Genomic DNA, 20,854 nt, shown 5'->3' with positions numbered 1-20,854 from the left:
CCAAGGAGCTGTGCTTGACAGGCATGAAGTAGCACCACGAAGCTGAACAGTGAGGAAATTCATTCAATGCTAAGTTCTCAGCTCCTTCTTTTCCTTCTCCCTACAGTCAGGATGGTTCCTACAGCAGCAAGGAGCCTTCATTAACCCAGCTGTAGGGGTAAAGGGTTCAGGGGCAAGAACCCAGCAGGCCTTTACAATTTTTCCCTCAGAATAAACAACCTACTTCCTCCTGTCTGCCATGCCCAAAAGAGAGGCCTGTTTCCTTTACACTCTGCTCAAGGCCTAATTCTTCAGGAAATTTTCCAATCTAAGAACATAATTGATGGCCCACTCTCTCGCCTCAATGTACAGTCATGTACAGTTGTACAGTTTGTACACTGCACAAAGGCACCCAACTGAGAGGGGATGGAGACTAAAGTCATGTGGCCTGGGGCAGGGCTCTTTCTGCCCAGAGGACTGCCTTTCTCTAATTTGTACAACTCAGTGTAGGCTAGCAGCAGCTCCGACAACGACTTGTACCTGTTCAAATATTTGCTGACAGAATGATTAATCTACTGATTCTAATCCATCTCCCCACAAAAATAGATGGATAAATGCTATATTTTAGACACCTCACAAGGCATTTGCACTTAACTGCACACACATACATTTTCTTCCAAACAAATAAATTCCATCCAGTGTTGCAAGGGAAAGCTTGTACTCTGCCCAGCCAATTTTATCCACTGATGACAGCAGAGAAAAGCATAAGGGCCCCTTGTTTTGCTATCTTTGTTTCCCATGTTATGAGTGAAATTGCACAGGAATTATGAACAGTTAGCAAATAGTGTATAAGTGACCAAAAACTAAATGACAGCTCTACGAACAGCCCCAGTGAAGCCAAGCTGCTGGAGTTCTGGAACAAGAATTAGGGAATCGAGTTTTACCCCTGGCCCTGGCCCCAGTTCACTGATGACCTTCACTTGCTCTACATACCCAGCCTCCCAGAGTACACACAGTGCTTTGTGGCCCATATTGCAGTGCAAAGATCATGGAGATGCTACTTGAATCTGAACATCTTGGATGGAGGCCACAGAATCAAGTCACTGCCGGGAGACGTCCTCAGATGTGTCTCTCACTGGGATCCTGCTCTCTCTAGGGCTACCGTTTGGATGTCAGTCCTTGACCGATGGGATTCATGGGAGGAGAAATGAGTTTTAGGAAATATCTCATTCCCCAACGGGACAGACATTCTTGAAAGAGCTTAACCCAACAATGTAGAAAAATTCAAGTAAAATGCGACTATGCCTTTAAAGAACAGCTACCTCCTGTACATCTGAACTGGCCTTATCTCTCTTCTCTTCCACACTATCCCCACCCCCCAGGCCTCACTCAGTATTAAACCCTTTGATACCATGTGTTTTGTCTCATGATTCCATCACAATTGTTACACGCTCAGATGAAGATGACCCAAATGATGCCAAATGGACTTCATTTTCTGGCCTTTGTTTCTTTCTTCACCAGTGAAATCATCCCTTCTATTTTGGACATCTTATCTGTTCTGAAGGTGGGAACATGCATGGTCCCCTCCCAGCTGACAGCGTTCTCTGAATACATGTCCAAGTCTGATTTGGTTGGTTGCCCAGAGAAGTATCTCCCTTCTCTAAAACTGGAGGCATCCCAAAGAGGGAGGGGGTGGGGAACACACTTTTAGAATTTATTCATATTTAGGTTCTGGTCTCACATCCATTTCTTCCTCCCACTCAGTCACTGGAAAGCTCTGATAATGCAAAGAGTGTTTGGATCAAACAGAAAAAGGAAGTGCCTACTTAACATAAGTGGAGTTTTTGTTATCACACCTGGGTTCTAACCCTGTCTCAGGTGGGCCTGATTCAGGGGTCCTGCCCTAATAGTGTCCTCCCGTCCTAGTGCCATCTTCTTCTGGGAACTTACAGTCTAAGACTGGGTGAGGGAAGGGCTGGCTTTTGTTTTGTGTACTTTGCTTTACTTTGTTTTGTTTTGCAAAGAACCAAATCTCTCTCTTATAAATTGGCTTTCACCTTGCTCACCTAGAAGAGGCCACAGACCTGAGCATCTGTGATGATACTCCCCTCCCTTCCACTCAGTTCACACCCGATACCTGCACCCCAGATTTAAGAGATTCCAAAGTTGGACCAAGCTACCCCTAAAGTCCTTTCCAACTTGAGATTCTATAATTCTTTGAAAATTTTTCAACTACTGAAAAATTGTTCGCAAGTATAACCTCTTATTGGTGTTTCTCCTTTTCATGATTCACTTTCAGCTAGGCTGGTTAAAATCAAAAGGAATAAAAAGTAATAGAACCACATGTCTGTGGTTATTATTATTAACAGGAAACTATAATTTGAAAACCTCAACCTTCTCCTGGGGCCAGGGTGAGATGTATAACGTCTATACTTGTACCTTTAATTTTCTTTTCTACTTTATTTTTCTTCTCTAGAAAAAGTATCCTCTAAGCAAATAAACAAAAAAGCAGAATATATTTAAGCTATATATATATATATGATTTAATTTACACACTCATATAAAATTAAATGGGTAGCAATGCAGGGTCCAATCTTTGGAAAGACTTAAAACCACCTTGCTGAGTGGTTCTCAACTAGGAGCAATGTTTTCCCCCAGAGGACATATGGCAATGTCTGGGGACATCTTTGGTTGTCACAAATGGGGAGGGTAGGTAAGGGTGCTATTGGTCACTAGTGGGTAAAGACCAGAGACGCTGCTAAACAACCTATAATGCACAGAACAGGCCCCACAACAAAGAATTATCCAGCCCCAAATGTCAATGCCACTGTTGAGAAACCCTGGTCTAGATGTATGAACGGTTCTACAAATAAAAAGCCATTATTTTTCCATACAAAAGAGAAAGCCATTTATTCTCATTAGTAAATAGTAGACTCACTAAGTCAGACAGCCTCAGAAATAGCAGTAAATATGAAGGAAGAACATAAATTTGAGTGTAAGGACTTGAAGAGGTGGGACTTGCAGCTTCTCCCTTTAATAGAGGTGCGCTGTGCTACAGAGCAATATCCCCCGTGAGCCAGAAAGAATGCTGCTGCCACCTAGGGGATGAAAAGGGATCCTCAACAACACTGCATTCCTAGCTCCAAGGGCAGGAGCCACAGGGTCTGCAGGCATACGATGCACATATTTCCCACATTCATAACACTGAAAAGAAAACACATACCTTTGGTTGTATGGCAAGCAATTGTTTACAACTTTTTAAAAGTCTATATGACTCAGAGTCTACAGTGCCTTCAATTAATTTATTTTCTCTATTTCACGTGTGTGATATAAAATGGAACATTTAGGTTTCTGATAAGGATAACAGGTGTTTGGTGGCTGTTTTTATTCTCATAGTTAATTGGGGTGGAAAGGGGTGGGGCAGTCAATGGCCCCAGAACTCTCTGGTAGGACCTGCTCTTCCACTCACCCTATTCTTTGGATCATAGCAAGACAATGGTAAGTTCTTAAAAAATTATAAATGAAAGGAATTCCTTTGCTTTAAAAAAAAATTAATGAAACTTAAAGAATTAAATAGACTCTAACGAAATGAAAATTAAGAAGAACCAGAATGTAGACAGAAGTCTTTCTCCAGCCAGACACATTGTTACACACACACACACACACACACACACACACAGTCCACAGAGATGACAGCTGAAAGAACTTCTCTAAGAGCTTTGAGAAGAGTGGAAAGAGGGAACTTACACCACCTTCCCTGCACTTTCCAGAGAAGCCAGACCCCAAGCTGGAAGAGTGCAGTTTACCCAGAACTGTGGGCTCCATTTTCATTCTTTCCTGTGTTCTTCCTCAAGCTTTACCAAGGCTGGATGGGCTGAACCTTGACTCTTTTTCATGTGTCAAAGTTAGAAAGCTTCCAACTCCTTCACCATGGAGATTCCTAAACATCTTAAAACAATGAGAAAACTTATTGTGATCTTCACAACATGCCTTTTGAATGGGTTCTGAACTCTATTTCTGTGTTTTTAGACAAAGAAATGGTGATTGGTTGGTTGGTTGGTTGGTTGGTTTTAGGATTAGGACATTTTATCCTGACCCACTCAGTCCTTTAGTTCCCAGACCAGCTCATAGTGCAGGGTGCTTGCATAAAATGAGATGGCTCTTCCTCCTCACTCTTTTAAGGGAGCAGCCCTACCCACCCACTGCCTCTGACTTTGCTGTGATCCTGCAATTACCACAATCCTGAGCTTATTCTATTCAAGGGTAAAAGCCTTCAGGGAAACTACCATCAGAGCAAGAGAATAGAAACTCATGTTATAACTCAGACATGATTCAATAATTGGTCAAAAAAAATCTGATTATCTGTATGACGTCTTTTACAGTCCACAGACCACACATGATGGGTGGGTGGGTGGATGGATGGATGGATGGATGGATGGACGGATGGACAGAGTGAGCGAGGCACAAAATTTCATCAGAGTTACAGCATTTCCATGAATTTTCTACAGCCCAATGCTCCTAAACAAAGAACCTCATGCAATTTTACACAAAAAAGCCCTTTCTTAGACAAATGCACAGTTTTATTTAGGGTAGATATTGTCACTAGTGTTTATATTATATTAAGTATTAATGTGGGTTGCACAAAAAAAATCATCTGTTTACCTATCTCACAGTTATTCTGAAAATCAAGTGAGATAAGGTAATGACAGCTTTAAAGGACAGTATGCATATATAAGATGTCATTGTTACTGCCAAATACAGTGAAACTGAATTGAAGCAACTTGTATGTCACACAGTCACTTTTCTTGAAGGTGACAGCATGTCTCCATGGACACGGATGCTTATTCATTCAAATATCGCATATACTGAACTACCCCTCCCCCACCCCAAAAAAAGGGAAACATGACTTGATAAGAAGACAGCATAACTGGAAATTGGAACATCCCCCATTCAATTCCAGGAAATATGGTTCTTGTGTCTAACCTAGCTCATTATTTTATCTTATGAAGATATTCCAGAATATCTACCAGAAGCTCTTCTTCATCGAGATATTTATTATTTGTGTTTTATATGATACGGGGGGAATGTTTGTGATACACTGGTATGTAAGGAAAGCAAGAAACAAAATTGTATATTACAAGGTCTCAACTATGTAGGAAAAATGTGTGAAAGTAATAGCGATTATCTCTGGATGGTGAGTTTAGAAAGTTCTTTCTAGTGAGGATCCAATACTTTTTAACCTTTTGATTCTTATCAAAGTTACATGTGCATATTTTAAAGGTATTTTGTTATAAAAGGCTTATAATTTTTTTAAAAAACACACAGATTTCCCTGTCCCACCTCTTTCTACCACCAATTTCTTCCCCTCAGAGGCAACTAATAATTCTTTTTAGATGTTCATTTTAGTTTTTGTCTCCTTATTTTTAAATAACATTTATATAGCTATTTCTTGATGTTTCAGATTTAGATATTATCTGTGTCTTCCTATTAAGGAAGAGGAAGATTTAGCATTCTTGATGCCTCTGCATGTTCATGAATTCCCTGTTCCCCAGACTCCAGTACATTATATCATTAATTATTATGGAATCATTATTCAGTATTTACAGTACTATGACCATCTCAGTATCATCCACATTTCTACGTACATACAATTTTAGAGTTAATAAGTCTCTTTTCTTTGTTTAATTAATATTCTATATATCCATCCCCAAAATCTGTATCAAAGGAATAAATCTTTTCTCAATGCATCAAGCACATTAGGAATTCTATGAGCTTTATCCTTCCCCTTGTAACACCTTTCTGGAGTCTTCTGTGCCCCTGTTCTCTCTGGATTTGTTGGTCTCCAAGCCTGTTTCACAGCTATTGTATCTGAATCTTCCTTCACCATCATCCTGGAGACTTCTTTGGTTTATCTCCTGAGTTGAGTTTCTGATTTTCTGGATCCCTTGTTTTCCTCTTTCCTGGAATATATCCTCTAGTTTTCCTTGAGCACATATACTAGTATTAACTAAGAAGAGGTAAATGGCAGATAAAATTTTGAGACCTTACATGTCTGAAAAAAGCTTTATTGTTTCCTCAGATTAATTATGAGATTGGCTAGGTATGAAACTGTAGCTTGGATATCATTTTCCCTCAGAATTCCTCATTTTTCTATTGAGAAGACTGATGACACTCCAATTCTCATTTATTTGATTGTGATCTGTTGGGGGTTTTTTTTCCACCTAAAGCTTTTAGGACATTTTCTCTGTGCCAGTATTTTTAACTCTTACAATGATATGAGCTGTGAGACAGATTCTCCCATCTATTTGTAACTTTAAAATTTCAATCTAGAATTTTACATCTCTCACTTCTAGAAACGATTTTTTTTTCCTTTACGGAAAAAAAAAAGTTGGATTTTGCACCTACTGGATTAATCCTTTGATTGTTTTGTTTAAATTTCTTTTCTCCTATTTTTCTGCTTCTTTATCATTTTGTTATACTTTCTGGGAGATTGCCTCAACTTTATCCTCCAGTTGTGCTATTCAAATTTTTATTTGTGCAATCTTGTTTTTAAGTTCTAAGACCTCTTTTTGGTTCTCTGAATATTTCTTTTTACGTCATTCTGTTCTTGCTTTATAGATGCAATATCATCTTTTATCTCCCTGAGGATATTATTCATAGTTTAACTTTTTTTAGGCTTTTCTTTTCTCTGTTTCTTGCATTTTCTCAGCTTCTTTCATGGCCCTTTTGTTCCCATTGTCTTGTTGGGGTCTGTCTTTCATCTTAGCAGCTGTTTTCAGACGATTGGTATTCTTGGCCATCATTATACTTTAAAAGTGAGGCAATAAGAAGCTGACTGGGAGCTCTACTGGGAGCTTGAAGCAATACACTTCACTGTGGGATTGTTTGATAGAGCCCTGACTGATACTGTCTGTACATCTTTCCTCTCTGGCTCATTTCACCCTTCACTCTCTTGCCCAGGTGGTGCAAGCCTGGCTGGAGGCCTGCTCTTGAAGGCAAGTCGGAAAAGGAGGCTGAGGATCTCTCCATGCACTATGCAGTCTTTCACTTAACCCCTCAGTAGAGTCTATTCCACTACAAGGTGTGGTTCTACCATACAGATTAGTTCCTATGCAATTGGCATATAGAAAAATTGTCAGTATAATGCAGAAGTCACGCTAATTCATATGCAGTATTTCCTAAGCATTGAGAGAATAGACTGTGGAGTGGAATTTCAAATTTCAGCAGACAAGGGAAAAGCTTTCATATCAGTTGCTGCATAGGCAACAGGAACCGTTTTGCCTGTATTTTGAAAATTAAAAACAAGCACCTCTACCTGGGCTTCCACCCCAAAGAGGCTACACCCCAGCCCTGCATGGCTTTTGACTCCTGGCAGGTTGTACTGCCTCTCAGGACCTTAAGGGCAGCCAAACTGACTTAAAACGCCACTTCTGTCTACACTGTGTGAGTTACTAGCAGCCCTGCCCTCATGTAAGTGCTGCCAGCATTCCCACTCAATTATTTCTCCAACTTCTTATTACATACCAGCCGTAACAGGCCCCAGCCACAATAAGTTGCCTGCCTTCATAGTGCAAGTTACTTCCCTGAGTATCAATTATTGTTTTTATTAATGCTTTGCATAAGTTTTGAGTTCTCTGCCCCAATCTTTTTTTCTTTTTCCCATGTGGCCTTTTATGTTTAGGGTGCAAGTTTGAAACCTGCGGGTTTTTTCAGGAATCCCATCCTTATGGTGTCTTATGGTAGATTGTTTGCAAAACTGGCCACAAGTTTTCCTCTCTTTGTATCCATACCCCTTTGTAGCTCATGTGGCTTTGCAGCCCTGTCCGTCAAGAGGTAGAATCTCTCTCTCCTCCCCTTGAATCTGAGCTGGCCTTGTGGCTTGCTTTGCCCAGCTAAATGCATGGAAGAGACACTGTGTCATTTCCCAGCCTAAGACTCAAGCATCCTTGCAGGCTTCAACTTGCTCTCTTGGAAACCTGCCCAGCCAAGGGGAAAAGCCCGGGCTTAGCCTGCTGGAGGATGAAAGACCCTATGAACCAGAAATGGGTCAGCCCAGCTTTCCCAGCTGAAGCCCCAGAGATATGGGGCAGGGGCAGGGAGGGTATCTGTGTATATCTGCTTTTGATCCATAACTTTAGCCAATTTTTCTACTTCTGACCCAAATGCACCCCCAGTTTCAGAAGTACCTGGGGTCCCAAATCACCGAGCCTTGCTGAGTCTCTGCAGGAAGAACAGTATTGCTTCTGGACCTCCCCTACTCCTGGCTGAGGTTTCCGTTTCCTCAAGTCAGCTTGCTTAACCCTTATTCACACCTTTCCTGCTTTCAGAATGTTATTGCTCTGCGTCCTCTCCTGCTCTCTTTGTCCTTGATTTTAGTGCCTTTTACTTCCTTACTGCAAAGTGTAGTGGTGCTTTCAGAGAACAAGTAGACAAACACATATGTTCAATCTGCCAAATAAGAAGAAATCTCCTCACTTCATTTTATAGATGAGGACACTGAAGTCATAGCAGCTAAGTGGCTTGCCCAAAGCCACCTAGGTGGTTAGTGAAACATCTGGAACCCCCCAGAGCCCTGGGAGCAGTCAGTGTTCTTTCCTCTCTTCCATGCTGCCTCCAGGACTATGCCAGGAAGCCCGTGTAACAGGACTAAAGGTTATCCTAGTTGATATGATTGCAGGTTTCATCTGTACAGCACACAAGATCCTGCAGTGCCACTGTCTGTTCCAGCCTTGACAACCAGTAGGATTAGCCAATTCACCACACATCCTGAAGTAAACAGTAAAAATATACTGTATATTGTATAAATATGTGATCTCTGCTGATGTCTAAACTATCATGCACATAGAATTGGGAATTTTTTTCTTACAAATTATCTGTAGATGTTCAGACACAAATTAGAAAATGCTCAAAAGGTATTTAGAATTCTAACTACCTAAACAAATGCTCATGCTCTAAACAAAATTGCAAGGTATATATAGTGTCCTTACTGGACAGGTAAATCATCTTGAGCCAGTAAGAAGTGGCCAGAACTGGGTGTTTCAGAACAATGTCAACAACCCTTGCTGATGCCTAATGGACCACAGACCAGTTACAGGTTTCTAGTTTCTGCCAATAATCACCACTGATTATGAGGAAGAGCACGGTTCACATGGTGGGGTCATTTATGAGAAGCCTACGTGGGCTGCCACGATCCTCCCTGCCCTCTCCATGGACCGTGCTCAGCTCTACTGCAGGACTCCAGTGAGCATCGGGCCAACACGGGGTCAAAGGTGCAAACAGAACCCCCCCGCCATGCCTCTAAACCCCAGCAGGACGAAAGCACTGCATCTGCATCAGTAAGAGACACTTCTTGCCTTTTTCTACGATTGTACACTGTCTAGATCAATGAATCCCGAGACACAGTTTAGTTTCCATCTCTACTCAGTGTAGCCGCCCCTGACACAGGATGACCAATCCCTACCCGGCTTATGGAATTCAAACCACTCAGTACTGGCTTCAGGGTCTTTCACCAATTGTCCACCTCCCTTTCGCTATCCCTAACTCCCTTTTCTTAGCACTATACATAGACTCCTGCCCCATACAAAGGGTCTGCTCAGTCCCATTAGGACCCTTGCCAGGGCTGTTCTGCTGCCTGCCCTTCACCTCCTTTGCAGTAATGCTTGTTGCCCACACCTACTGCACTCTTGCTCTTACTACGCACTCTGCTAAACGCTTTATAGGCATCATCCCTTGCCAAACCAAAGACAACTTTATGAGGTAGGTACACTTATCTTCAGCTTAGAGAAGAGGAAACTGAGACTTTGGGAAGTTCTGAAATGCCCCAGTTTACAGACCTAATAAGTGTGGGGATGAACTTAGATCTGCCAGATTCTAGAGCTGTGTTCTCAACCACTATGTTTGGATAGTTATTGTAGAACCAGAGCAGGGCAGAGAAGTTTAGATTTTATGTGGTAGCAAATTTGGAGCCTGGGAGATTTCAGTATACATGATTTAAGAGTTCGCTGGCAGTGGTCTTCAGAAGGGTTTGGTGTTGGAAGAGTTATTCAGCAAAGTACTCTGGAACTTAGCTAACCGTGAAGTGATCCAGGACTGAACTAAGAGCAAATAGGGGCAGAAATAAGAAAATAGAAATTATTTCAAAGAATACCCAATAGAATTTGATGTCATACCACATTATGTTTAAAAAAAAATAAAGAATAAAATGGTTGAGTCAAAAATGACCCCCAAATTAGAAAATTGAATGAGTTTGAAAATTTTGAGGGCACTGGTATAAACAGAGCATTTTGGAGAAGCTGATGAATTTGGTATTGGATGTGTTCAATTAGAACTTATACACAGAACATGTTGGAATGTTATCATAACCCAATCAATCAAGTATCCGTTTAAAAATAAACATTGTAAGTACAGGTCAATACCCAATGATTAAACAACTAAAGTTGCAAGACCCTGTGGTAGGCACTGTTAGAAGTAAAATGTGGGCATGATCTAGAGAGTATAGTGAGGGAGACAACAATGTACAAAATAACGTAAAACAGAAAGGAATAAGAACTACAACAAGAATATAAGCTAAATGCTGTAGGATTGAGAAAGGCAAGAGATTAATTCCTTCTGGGGAAACTGGAGAGCATCTGAGACTGATGGAAGGCCAAAGGACAGAGAAGATGGAAAGGACATTCCCAGTGGAGTAACCAATATCAGCAAGTCCAAGGGAATGGGAGTAGCAACTAGTCCAGAAGCCTGAAACATAAGATTCCTGGATGGGAGAAGAGAGGATGGGAAATACCAGGCTTGGGAAGTAGATTGGAGCCAGATAATACAGGGTCCTAAAGTCTATACTAAGCTGTTTGGACTTTGATCTACAGCGAATGGGAGTCATCCAAAGTTTCAGAGCAAGGAGTGACAGGTTCACATGTGAGTCATATGTTAATCTTTCATTTCCATAAATGAATGTCTGATTTACATAAAATAAATAAAATTCTGATTTATATCTCTCCTCAGTCACTTTACTTCCTTTGGCAAAGCTTGCCCTTGGGTTAATATTCCTGAATTCTTTTGCATTTTTATGTCCCACACAGTACTTCTAATTAACCTTCTATCTAACCTGAAGCCCTTCTTCTTTCCTTTTTGGTTAGAACTGAAAATATCATCAATGTTTACCAGCGATACCATCAAAATAATTTTTCCTCTTTTATTTCAATCCCAAAGTCTGTTTCAGATACTCCACGAGTTTGACCCAAATTCCATTTATAGCTGGATGTAACAAAAGGAGGACTTGCTCTGAATGCTTCAACCAATGCTTTCCTTGGGCAAATTCTTATATTGTGGCATCTTTGGGTGCCCTTTTTCAAAGAACCCATAGTTTCAGAGGAAAGGGATCTGAAGAAGTGAAAACACATTCATTTCCCTCATAAGGAAAGAATTCCTGCTTTAAAGAGGAGGGGAAAAGTCCAGAATGAGATAACACCATTTAAAAACTCACTCCAGGCTTTTTCAACCTGTCCAACGAGAACAGGAGAAAATTCGAGGCACTAAACCTCTTAATTTTCTCTTCAAAGCAGCAACAGAGACAGTTCACCAAAAAACAGAGTTGTAATGCATTATATTCTCAGCAATTTTCTTCTAATTGTTTAGTTAAAATCCTTCCTTCTGTAAAACAAACCCATTCTACCATATCCCAAACTCAATAAAACAATGAAGAACAGAACTTCCCTTCTTGCCTTTACCATATTTCAAATTGAATTCTTTTTTAAACTCCTAAAGACTAAGTATTAAATTGGACAGTTGTCATGTAATTAAAGAAATTCAGCCCCGTAGTATGTTTTCTCTCTTGTGAATACCAGCTCATCCCCAGAACAACAAAGGATCCCAGAACACAGGCTTCCATCTGTCTTTTTCCCTCCCCACCCCTCCAAAACACATGCTCCTTTTCAGTTTCTCAGAACATATTATACTCACATGCCTACACGGAGCACGGGTGAAGTTGGGTGGGAGCAACGCCACAGGAACATGGGGTCAAGGGGGAAAGGAGAACTCGCACCCCTGCTAAAGGGTGTAGCTGCTATTCAACTGTAGTTTGGGAATGAGGTCCAATATTGCTTGATCTTCCTTTTTTTTTTTTTTTTTTTATCCTTTAATACACTAACTTTAATGAATTCTTTTTTTTTTAACATCTTTATTGGAGTATAATTGCTTTACAATGGTGTGTTAGTTTCTGCTTTATAACAAAGTGAATCAGTTATACATATACATATGTTCCCATATCTCTTCCCTCTTGCATCTCCCTCCCTCCCACCCTCCCTATCCCACCCCTCTAGGTGGTCACAAAGCACAGAGCTGATCTCCCTGTGCTATGCGGCTGCTTCCCACTAGCTATCTATTTTACATTTGGTAGTGTATATATGTCCATGCCACTCTCTCACCCTGTCACATCTTACCCCTCTCCCTCCCCATATCCTCAAGTCCATTCTCTAGTAGGTCTGTGTCTTTATTCCTGTCTTGCCACTAGGTTCTTCCTTTTTTTTTCCAAGAGAAGTAGGAATTCAGGAATCTACTTATTTTGCAAATATTTAAACTAAAAATTTTAAAAACCTTTGTAGAACACTATGTGGACCAAAGAAGTTGTGCCCAGTCTGCATGCTCTGCATTACACCGAGGGCTGGCCCCGAGGAGCAATCCAGATCCTGCACCAAAGACTAGGACTGTCTTTTCTGTAGCTTCTTCAGTGTTATTTTTTCCTGGACCTCATGACATAACTAAAGGAAGAGAAACCATCAACAGGCAGGTGTAATTCTGATATTCCACTGCCCTCACTTTCTTCTAGATTTCCTACCTTCTCTGTAAGTTCTGTCCCCTCCTCTCCTAAACTCTACCCCAAAGGGTCTCCTTGCCCATTCCTGTCAACAGATAATGTGCTGCCTTGCCATCAGCAAAAAGGTAACTAAGAAAACCCTCAGGAGGCCTTACTAGTCCCAACTACCAGAAATGATTCCCTAGCTGTGTCTCCTGAGATTCCCCAGAAAGACTGCTTCCCTTGACTTAAGAAAGAATAAACTACATTGAGTCATATCCTACCAGTCAAAAAGTTTTCCCCTGGAAAGTAAGTTACGGTGCCTCCAAATCCCAAGTAAGCCTTCTCATCCTGGGTCTTCCCCTTCTATGTACTTGACCCTGGGCAGCACATTCCCAGAGCAGCAAACACTCTTTCAGAGAAGAGAGACTGCTGTGTTCCAGCATTTGACAATCATAATCCCGTTGTGCAGACAAGGACTCATAGATGATCTTAATGAAAATGTGCAAGAAATCAGGCATGATACTTGAGCAGTCACAAAGCCAGGTTCCCCAGAATGAAGAAGAAACAGCAAACACAACTTGGTGGCTGAAAGGCTTTTTTCATGTTTTGTTGTTTGAGTTTTAATGAAAGACTGGACTCAGTAAATTAGCCTTAAGGACCCGTGATCTCTCCAGCCCCAGCCTGTATCAGATCACACCTACATTCAGAGTGGTTTCCTCTCTGTCTGTTAAGTTCTTCCCTTCAAGTCCTTTCAGGCCCTGGGTCCCCTCACACTCAGTGAATTATCTCAGCTCCCAAGTGAATTATCCCTGACTCCAACTCATATTCTTAAGATGGTCTGATCATTAAGGTTTTTATTTTGACCTAACATTTTATTATTCTCAAGTTTTGCCACCTTCACCTCTATAATCTGTAGCTCCTAACCATTTTGGTTGACTTCTACTCTTGGCCTGCTTCAGAGACCGTCAGATGGATTCAATTACCCCAGGCTCTCCCATGCTCACCACGCTTCCTAAATCCCTTGAAAGTAGAAAGTCCTTGCCACACCTTCTACTATTCACCCTTGGCATGTCATGGTCAAATCTAGATATTTGGAGACAATGCCATTTGGGGTCTGAAGACGGACACCTGGAGGACTTCACTTCCCACATGGCTGCAATCCAAAGCATTCATTTACCATAATGATTTAGTTTTTGCCTTTTACTAGCCCGTCTTACTATTCCCTCCTGAAATCACTCTTATGCTATTTTCTTATTTTAGATAATAGATTCTTTCTCAGTCCAGGCATTAAGTCACCATTTCTTTTTCTTCACTTAGAGAATGAGAGGTCTTGATATTCCAATCAATAACATGGAAGAACCTGCTAAAATTCTCAAGAATTTTATTTGGTTTTCTTTTGACTTCAATATTCAACCTGGCCTTCGCTCTAAGATGGTATTTGGACACTTTAAGATGATGTTTCCCAACAGGGAATACAAAGCCTTCACAGGCATAGTCCTAGTTGGCTGCCAGTCAGCCGTCCTGCACTTTTCTTTAAGCCCATCTCCAGGCAAAGCTCTGGAATTGATCTGCTGGACACTGCCGCTATCACTCTGTGTATCTTTGGTCATTTTTCTCATTAAACTTCAGTTTAATCCTTCTAACATGGGTACCTTGTGAGGACTGTCATTATGATTAAAGAACTGGTGTGTGTAAGGAAAACATTTAGCAAAGAGATTGGCACAAACTAAGTGATCAGTATTCACAATTTTTGTTGTTACTCTCTTCACCTTTCAAAATCACAACACAGCTTGGAGCTTGCCTCAGTCTTGGATAATATCTGCTTCACATCAGCAGTGGCCAAGCTGCTGTGAATATTGACATTTCCATTTGCACAACCTTCCTCCCCTGCTTCTCCTCCTCTTTCCTTAGAGTCAAGATATATTCCAAGGTTCATCGACTGCACACAGGAATCCATTCCTCCTCTTAACAACTTTGTTTACAAGTCAATCGAACTAGCTAAAAGCTGATCTATGGCACACTTTAAGGTTAAAAGTTAGGAAGAACTGCCATAAAATTCATTTCCAGTCCTGTTAAACATCAGTGGGGAGCCCTATCACCCTGTGGAGTGAACATTGGTCTTCCTCACAGAAAGCAGGCCAGCACAGGCTGGGGGCTGGGAGCTGTGGTAGCTGCACCACTAAAACAATTCTTGCACCCCAATTATCCTTCCAAGTGCTTCCTGGAACTGACCACGTGGCACCTCACCAATGCCACTTCTTCCTCCCTCTTGCCCACACCTGCCTTAAAAAACAGGTGAGTCAGATATACACACTACTGTACATAAAATAGATAACTAATAAGCACCTACTGTATAGCACAGGGAACTCTACTCAGTACTCTGTAATGACCTACATGGGAAAAGAATCTAAAAAAGAGTGGACATATGTATATGTATAACTGATTCACTTTGCTGTACAGCAGAAACTAACACAACATTGTAAATCAACTCAACTCCAATAAAAATTAATTTTAAAAAAACCAGGTAAGTCGGGTTTTATTTGAGGGAGTGGTTGCGGTACTTATAAATTTTTCATATGTTTTTATAAAATACTATATATTAAAACAAATAAACAGAAAATCACTATAATTATTAGTAGTAATTGCTTCTGGTGGACTTATCATAAGAAATTATTAAAGCTATATGTTAGAGACTTCTCCTGAGTGAACAATTATAGTCCCCAAGATACGATTAAGCCATTTTATCAATAAGAGATGTAAATATTACAGTATATAACCATAAAGTAAAGCAGTTTTTAATTTTTCAAAAGTGGTCAGCTATATCAATCTATCAATGAATAGATCAGCATGTGTCATGAAAAAATCTCACTACCTACCCATCCATGTATTTGTTTATTAAACGTGTATCAAATCTCCACTAAGAGCAGAGTACAGCTGAAGGGGAGTGTCAGAGCAGTCTACACAGCGGAAGAGGTATACATGTGTGCAAAACCTACAAAGGACAAAAGAGAGTGGGGCACAAGGAAAGGAACAAGTAAAGAGCAATGAGGAAAGTAGCTGGCCTCAAGTTCTAAATTGAATCCCTAGGGTGGTAGCAGAAAGGGGCCTCATTAAAACTCTGTCTCAGCAGTTTGGTTAAGAGATGAGAGTCTGGGGACAGAAGGTAATCACTGAGACTTGGCCTCTATGGACACATGGCCAAGGGGCCCCTAGTCAAATCTTCTGGGCGCAGAGGGAAAGTTACGTCCAATTCTAGAGTTCTCTCATGCCTACTGGGACCCAGACTCCCATTCCAAACCCTTACTGACACGTGTGTAGATACCTAGTTCCAAATACATTTTTGATTCTCTGATTTTTTTCCAACTTGGTTGCATTCACACCTGCGATATTCCCTCCACTGACCGCCAGCAGCCTCCTGTTCATCCTCTGAGACTCAGCTCAGGGGTCCTCTTCCCTAGCCTCGCCCTTCCCCTCCCCCTCACCCCAAGTTCAAGGGCTTCTCCCTCCTCCGTCATATCACCCCATGCTCCTTCTCTCTATACATCAACCACGATTATCTGTGTACTGGGGAATGATATTCAAAATATGTCGCAAGTCTGGTGCAGCCCAGGCCGTACCCCATCAGAACACAAGCTGGCTACTCTTGCATCAGTGCAGAGTGACCACATGTCAGCCTGCTGAGAGGTGACGTTCACCCACCAGGCATTTAACCCCTTAAAAATAAGGGCTGTGTTTTATTCACCAGTACATCACCAGAGCCCAGCACATGGGAGATGTTTAATAAGTGTTTGTGGATTGAATGACTAGAAGGTTACTTGGAAAAGGCGAGGTGATGAGGAGCCTGTGATGGGGAGTAGGGCACTGCTCCAAGCTAACTGTCCTTACGTATAATCCCACACCTACGCCTTCCTTGGGGTTTTGTATAGCTGCATGATAGTCAAACTAGGCCAAATGTAAAAGAAAATGATATTCTGGGCTTCCAAAAGTTAATCATAAAGGCCCCCATAGGTTTTAGGTTTGGGTAACTAACGAAACATATGTAAATTCCAGTTGGTTATGAAATCCTTACCTTCAGGAACAGCCTTCCAGAGCCCAGCCTTTGTAAACCCATCTTCCTATGTTTCACTCATACAAATTCTTGCTACTTTTAAAAAATTTAACCAGTCCCACAGATGATATTTTTAAATGGCTGTTGAATTATGATATGTTCCTCTTGTATTGTTGGGGGTTAATTAAAAGAACTTAAGTCTTATTTTAAGAATATATAATTGATGAAAATTTCTCTTGGGACATCAAAATTGAACAGAGGTTAGAAGGTCTTCTAGCAAAAAAACACATCAGCCTCACTCTCAAGGCATCAGTTATGCTGTGTGGACTCATTACTAGCCAACTCTCAGTTCAAAGGCAATTCTAAGGAGAGTGCTATCATAAATCTAGACTCTAAAGGTTGTTCTTAGTGTCATACGGGCTCCTATATCAACATGGCTTTGTTTTATATTCCAGACTACAGATTCATAAATAGGAACTGATGCTAAATGCAATGTTGTGGGGTTTTGGTTTTTTGTTTTTGGGTTTTTTTTTTTTTCAGTTTTGTAGGATGTGCATGTAGTTTGTAACACGTCTAAAAGAGAAAAAGACATTTCCAGAAGCACCATCCTATAGCAATAAAATATTGTTTTAATCAAAAGCTTCGTTGTGCTACAAGAAAAGGAAGTACACAAAACCATTCAGTGTGAAGGTGTGAGGGTGAAGTTCTTCAATTCTGTTGATGGAGGAATTGGTTTTGCAGTTACAGAAAAAATTAAGGGAAAAGATAGTCCTAGTGGGGAAAAAAAAAAAGCAAAGCTATGGATTTTGTAGTGAAGCAGACATTTTATGACTGGTTGTCAGAAGGAAAGTTTTAAAGTCACATTATAGGGTAAAGCACTGGAAAAACCCAGAGAAAAATAATTCTATATCAATTTGTAGACAAAGAAGAGGGTTAGACACTCACAGCTTGTTGTTACCATGACTCTCCAGGAAGCTCATGGGCAAAGACACTGCCTGGTTCTAGCCTGGAACTACAGGATACACACATGTCCAGTACTGTAGGGCTACTACTAACTCTTACAAAGTGACCATTATTTAGTTGATTAATTAATTAACCAAAAGGAAGGTTTTGGAGAACTCAGACATGGGCATGAAAAAATTATTTGCGTTAGAAGAGCTGACAGGGGAGATTATATCTTATTTACCTAATACATATAGGAACAAAGGAATGAACTCCCTTAATTGTTCTTTCTTTGTAAGACATTACTAATATCCTACATTTTATCATGGTACACATATTACCAGGTTGTCTATATTTCTATATTAAAACTAAAACTCAGACATACTATTCCTATGAAATGATCAGGGGTAGGTAATATAACCTAAAATTGAAGGAAAGCTAATATAGTACTTACTATTTCAATTGTGTACATGTTAACAATTACAGATACATTTGATGTCATAACACAGTATATGAATCTTGAAGATCAAAACGTTTTAAAGATCAGTGCAAATATATTACTTTAAAATTTACCTTATCGCTAAACTTTGTTCATTGCTGTATAACTCAAGAGTTATTGCAAATAAATAAATAAAATTTTTATAATCTACACTTTAATAAGTCACACAAGGTGGCTGAACAATCAGCCTCTGTGCAATCAACATGGACACAATAAACCTAGTTCTATAAACAATGTCTACCCAGAGTAATGCTTAATGAAATTTGGTTATTAGAAATTTACATCAGAAAAGAAAACATGTAGTGGTTTACTTTATTGATTTTTCTTGATCTCTAATGGCTTAGAAGTCTGTTAAATATCCTAAAGTTTACACGATACAAATGCATTATAATTACAGCTGTCAGGCCTCTCTTGGCCATTCATTATTTTCATTCATTAAAACAGTTTCTATCATGATGATATCCTGTGGGGTTAGAAATCTAATGGGAAAAAAAACCTTGAAAAAGTAAAGTTTGCAAAGTCAAACTCATAAGAACAATACATTAAGAATGAAAAGTCAAAGCTAGTTAGAGAAAATAGACCCGGAAGGTAAACCGGGGAGGCAGTGGCCCTTTTGGCAGTGTTACCCATACCTCACACTAGCTTCCTCTCATCTTGCTTTTATATCCCCCACTGCATCACCATAGTTGTCTAGACACTGCGCCAAAGCAGGCTGACAGCCATGTGTGGGTTGCCTAACTACAGTAACCTGAGATTTGGCCACTTGGTAGGCAATTTTCTCCTTATGAAGGAAGGTCTACTAATGATTTGTATCACCATCATCATGATTAATACCTCAGAGGCAATCCCACCCAGAAATGCTGAGAACTGATGGAATAGGACATGGGTGGTGCCAATGTGTACCTTTAAATACCTGTCATCACAGCACAGGCTCCCCTCTTTGAAGGCAGCTCTGAAGTGTTCTCAGCCTATTCATTCTCTCTCTTGCCCACCAGAGTCTGGTACTTACTCTATATGTAACTTCCGTTCGCTCATCTGGAAGATTCTGGCCAGCACTATGACTGACGACGAGCTGTCTGCCTTGGTGGTGGATAATGGGTCAGGGATGTGCAAAGCCGGCTTTGGCGTTGACGACGCCCCCCGAGCTGTGTTCTCCATGGTAGGGCATCCCCAGCACCACGGGGTCATGGTAGGCATGGGCCAGGACTGCTACATGGGGGATGAGGCCCAGAGCAAGAGAGGGATCATGACCCTGAAGTATCCCACTGAGCATGGAGTGGTCGCCAACTGGGACGATATGGAGAAGATCTGGCACCATGCTTTCTACAACGAGCTCCGCGTGGCACTGGAGGAGCATCCCATCCTCCTCACCAAGGCACCCCTCAGCCCCAAGATCAACCAGGAGAAGACTCAGATCACGTTCAAGGCTTTCAACACACCTGCCATGTATGTGACTATCCAGGTTGTGCTGTCCCTCTATGCCTCGGGCTGGACCCCAGGCATCATGATGGATTCTGGAGATGGGGTCAATCACACTGTGCCCACCTACGAAGGCTATGCCCGGCCCCATGCCATTCTTCGTCAGGATCTGGCCGGCAGAGACCTGACTGATTACCTCCTGAAGATCCTAACAGAACGAGGCTACAACTTCACCGCCACCGCTGAGCGGGAGATTGTTCGCGATGTCACAGAGAAGCTGTGCTACGTGGCCCTGGACTTTGAGCAAGAAATGGTCAGTGCTGCTTCATCCTCCTCACTGTAGAGAAGCTACGAGCTTCCCGATGGGCAGGTGATCACCACTACGAATGAACGCTTTTGATGCCCTGACGCCATTTTCCAGCCTTCCTTTCTGGGCTCTGAGTCCAGTGGGATCCACGAGATAACATTCAACTCTGTCACGAAGTGCGATGTGTATATTCACAAGGATCTGTATGCCAACACCGTGCGGTCTGGAGGCAGCACTATGTACCCTGGCACTGTTGACTGGATGCAGGAGGAAACTGTAGCCCTGGCACCCAGCACTGTGAAAACCAAGATCATAGCTTCCCCCGGAGCGGAAGTACTCCGTTTGGATTGGGGGCTCCATTCTGGCGAGCCTGTCCACGTTCCAGCAGACGTGGATCAGTAAGCAGGAGTATCATGAGGCTGGTCCTCCCAGCATCCACAGGAAATGTTTCTGAATGGGCTTCCATGACAATGCATTTACACTGTCCCCAACTTCTAGGTCATAGCAATGGTTCTGCTTTTATCCACCTGCAATTGAGTCAAAATAAATCTTCCACTCTCGCTAGTGGGTAAACCAGCAAACTCATCTCCATCCAAGTACTGTGGGCTCCCCACCAGCTAACCATATCTTGACCTCTATCAATTTAAGGAGGATTCTGAGATCCTATTCTATTTTCTTTACCTTTAGGGTTCAAAGAAATGTAGACTTGCTTAAATGAAAATAAGTGACAAGGAGTAAAATGAGAAATGGCCTTTCAGAATTTTCAAGCTTTAAATACTAGTTCTTGGGGCTTCCCTGGTGGCACAGTGGTTGAGAATCTGCCTGCCAATGCAGGGGACACGGGTTCGAGCCCTGGTCTGGGAAGATCCC

The 20,854-nt window shown here is 41.4% G+C and overlaps 1 protein-coding gene across 1 annotated transcript in view; it reads left to right on the top strand.

The window, feature by feature from the left end:
* ACTBL2 (actin beta like 2) overlaps positions 1 to 20,438 on the top strand; it is a gene marked incomplete at its 3' end in the record, with an annotated part of 373,015 nt that extends 352,577 nt beyond the window's left edge. Inside the window, 4 exon segments of the mRNA XM_082382420.1 lie at positions 15,186 to 20,017; positions 20,021 to 20,074; positions 20,078 to 20,302; positions 20,304 to 20,438. Coding sequence (XP_082238546.1) covers positions 19,154 to 20,017; positions 20,021 to 20,074; positions 20,078 to 20,302; positions 20,304 to 20,438 — 1,278 coding nt within the window. The 5' untranslated portion in view covers positions 15,186 to 19,153.
* Between the last annotated feature and the right edge of the window lie 416 nt (positions 20,439 to 20,854).

Source organism: Balaenoptera borealis (genome assembly GCF_965194805.1).
Source record: "Balaenoptera borealis genome assembly, chromosome: 2".
Taxonomy (NCBI): Eukaryota; Metazoa; Chordata; class Mammalia; order Artiodactyla; family Balaenopteridae; genus Balaenoptera; species Balaenoptera borealis.
Note: the sequence above shows the minus strand (reverse complement) of the source record. Positions and strands in the feature narration are given on the sequence as shown.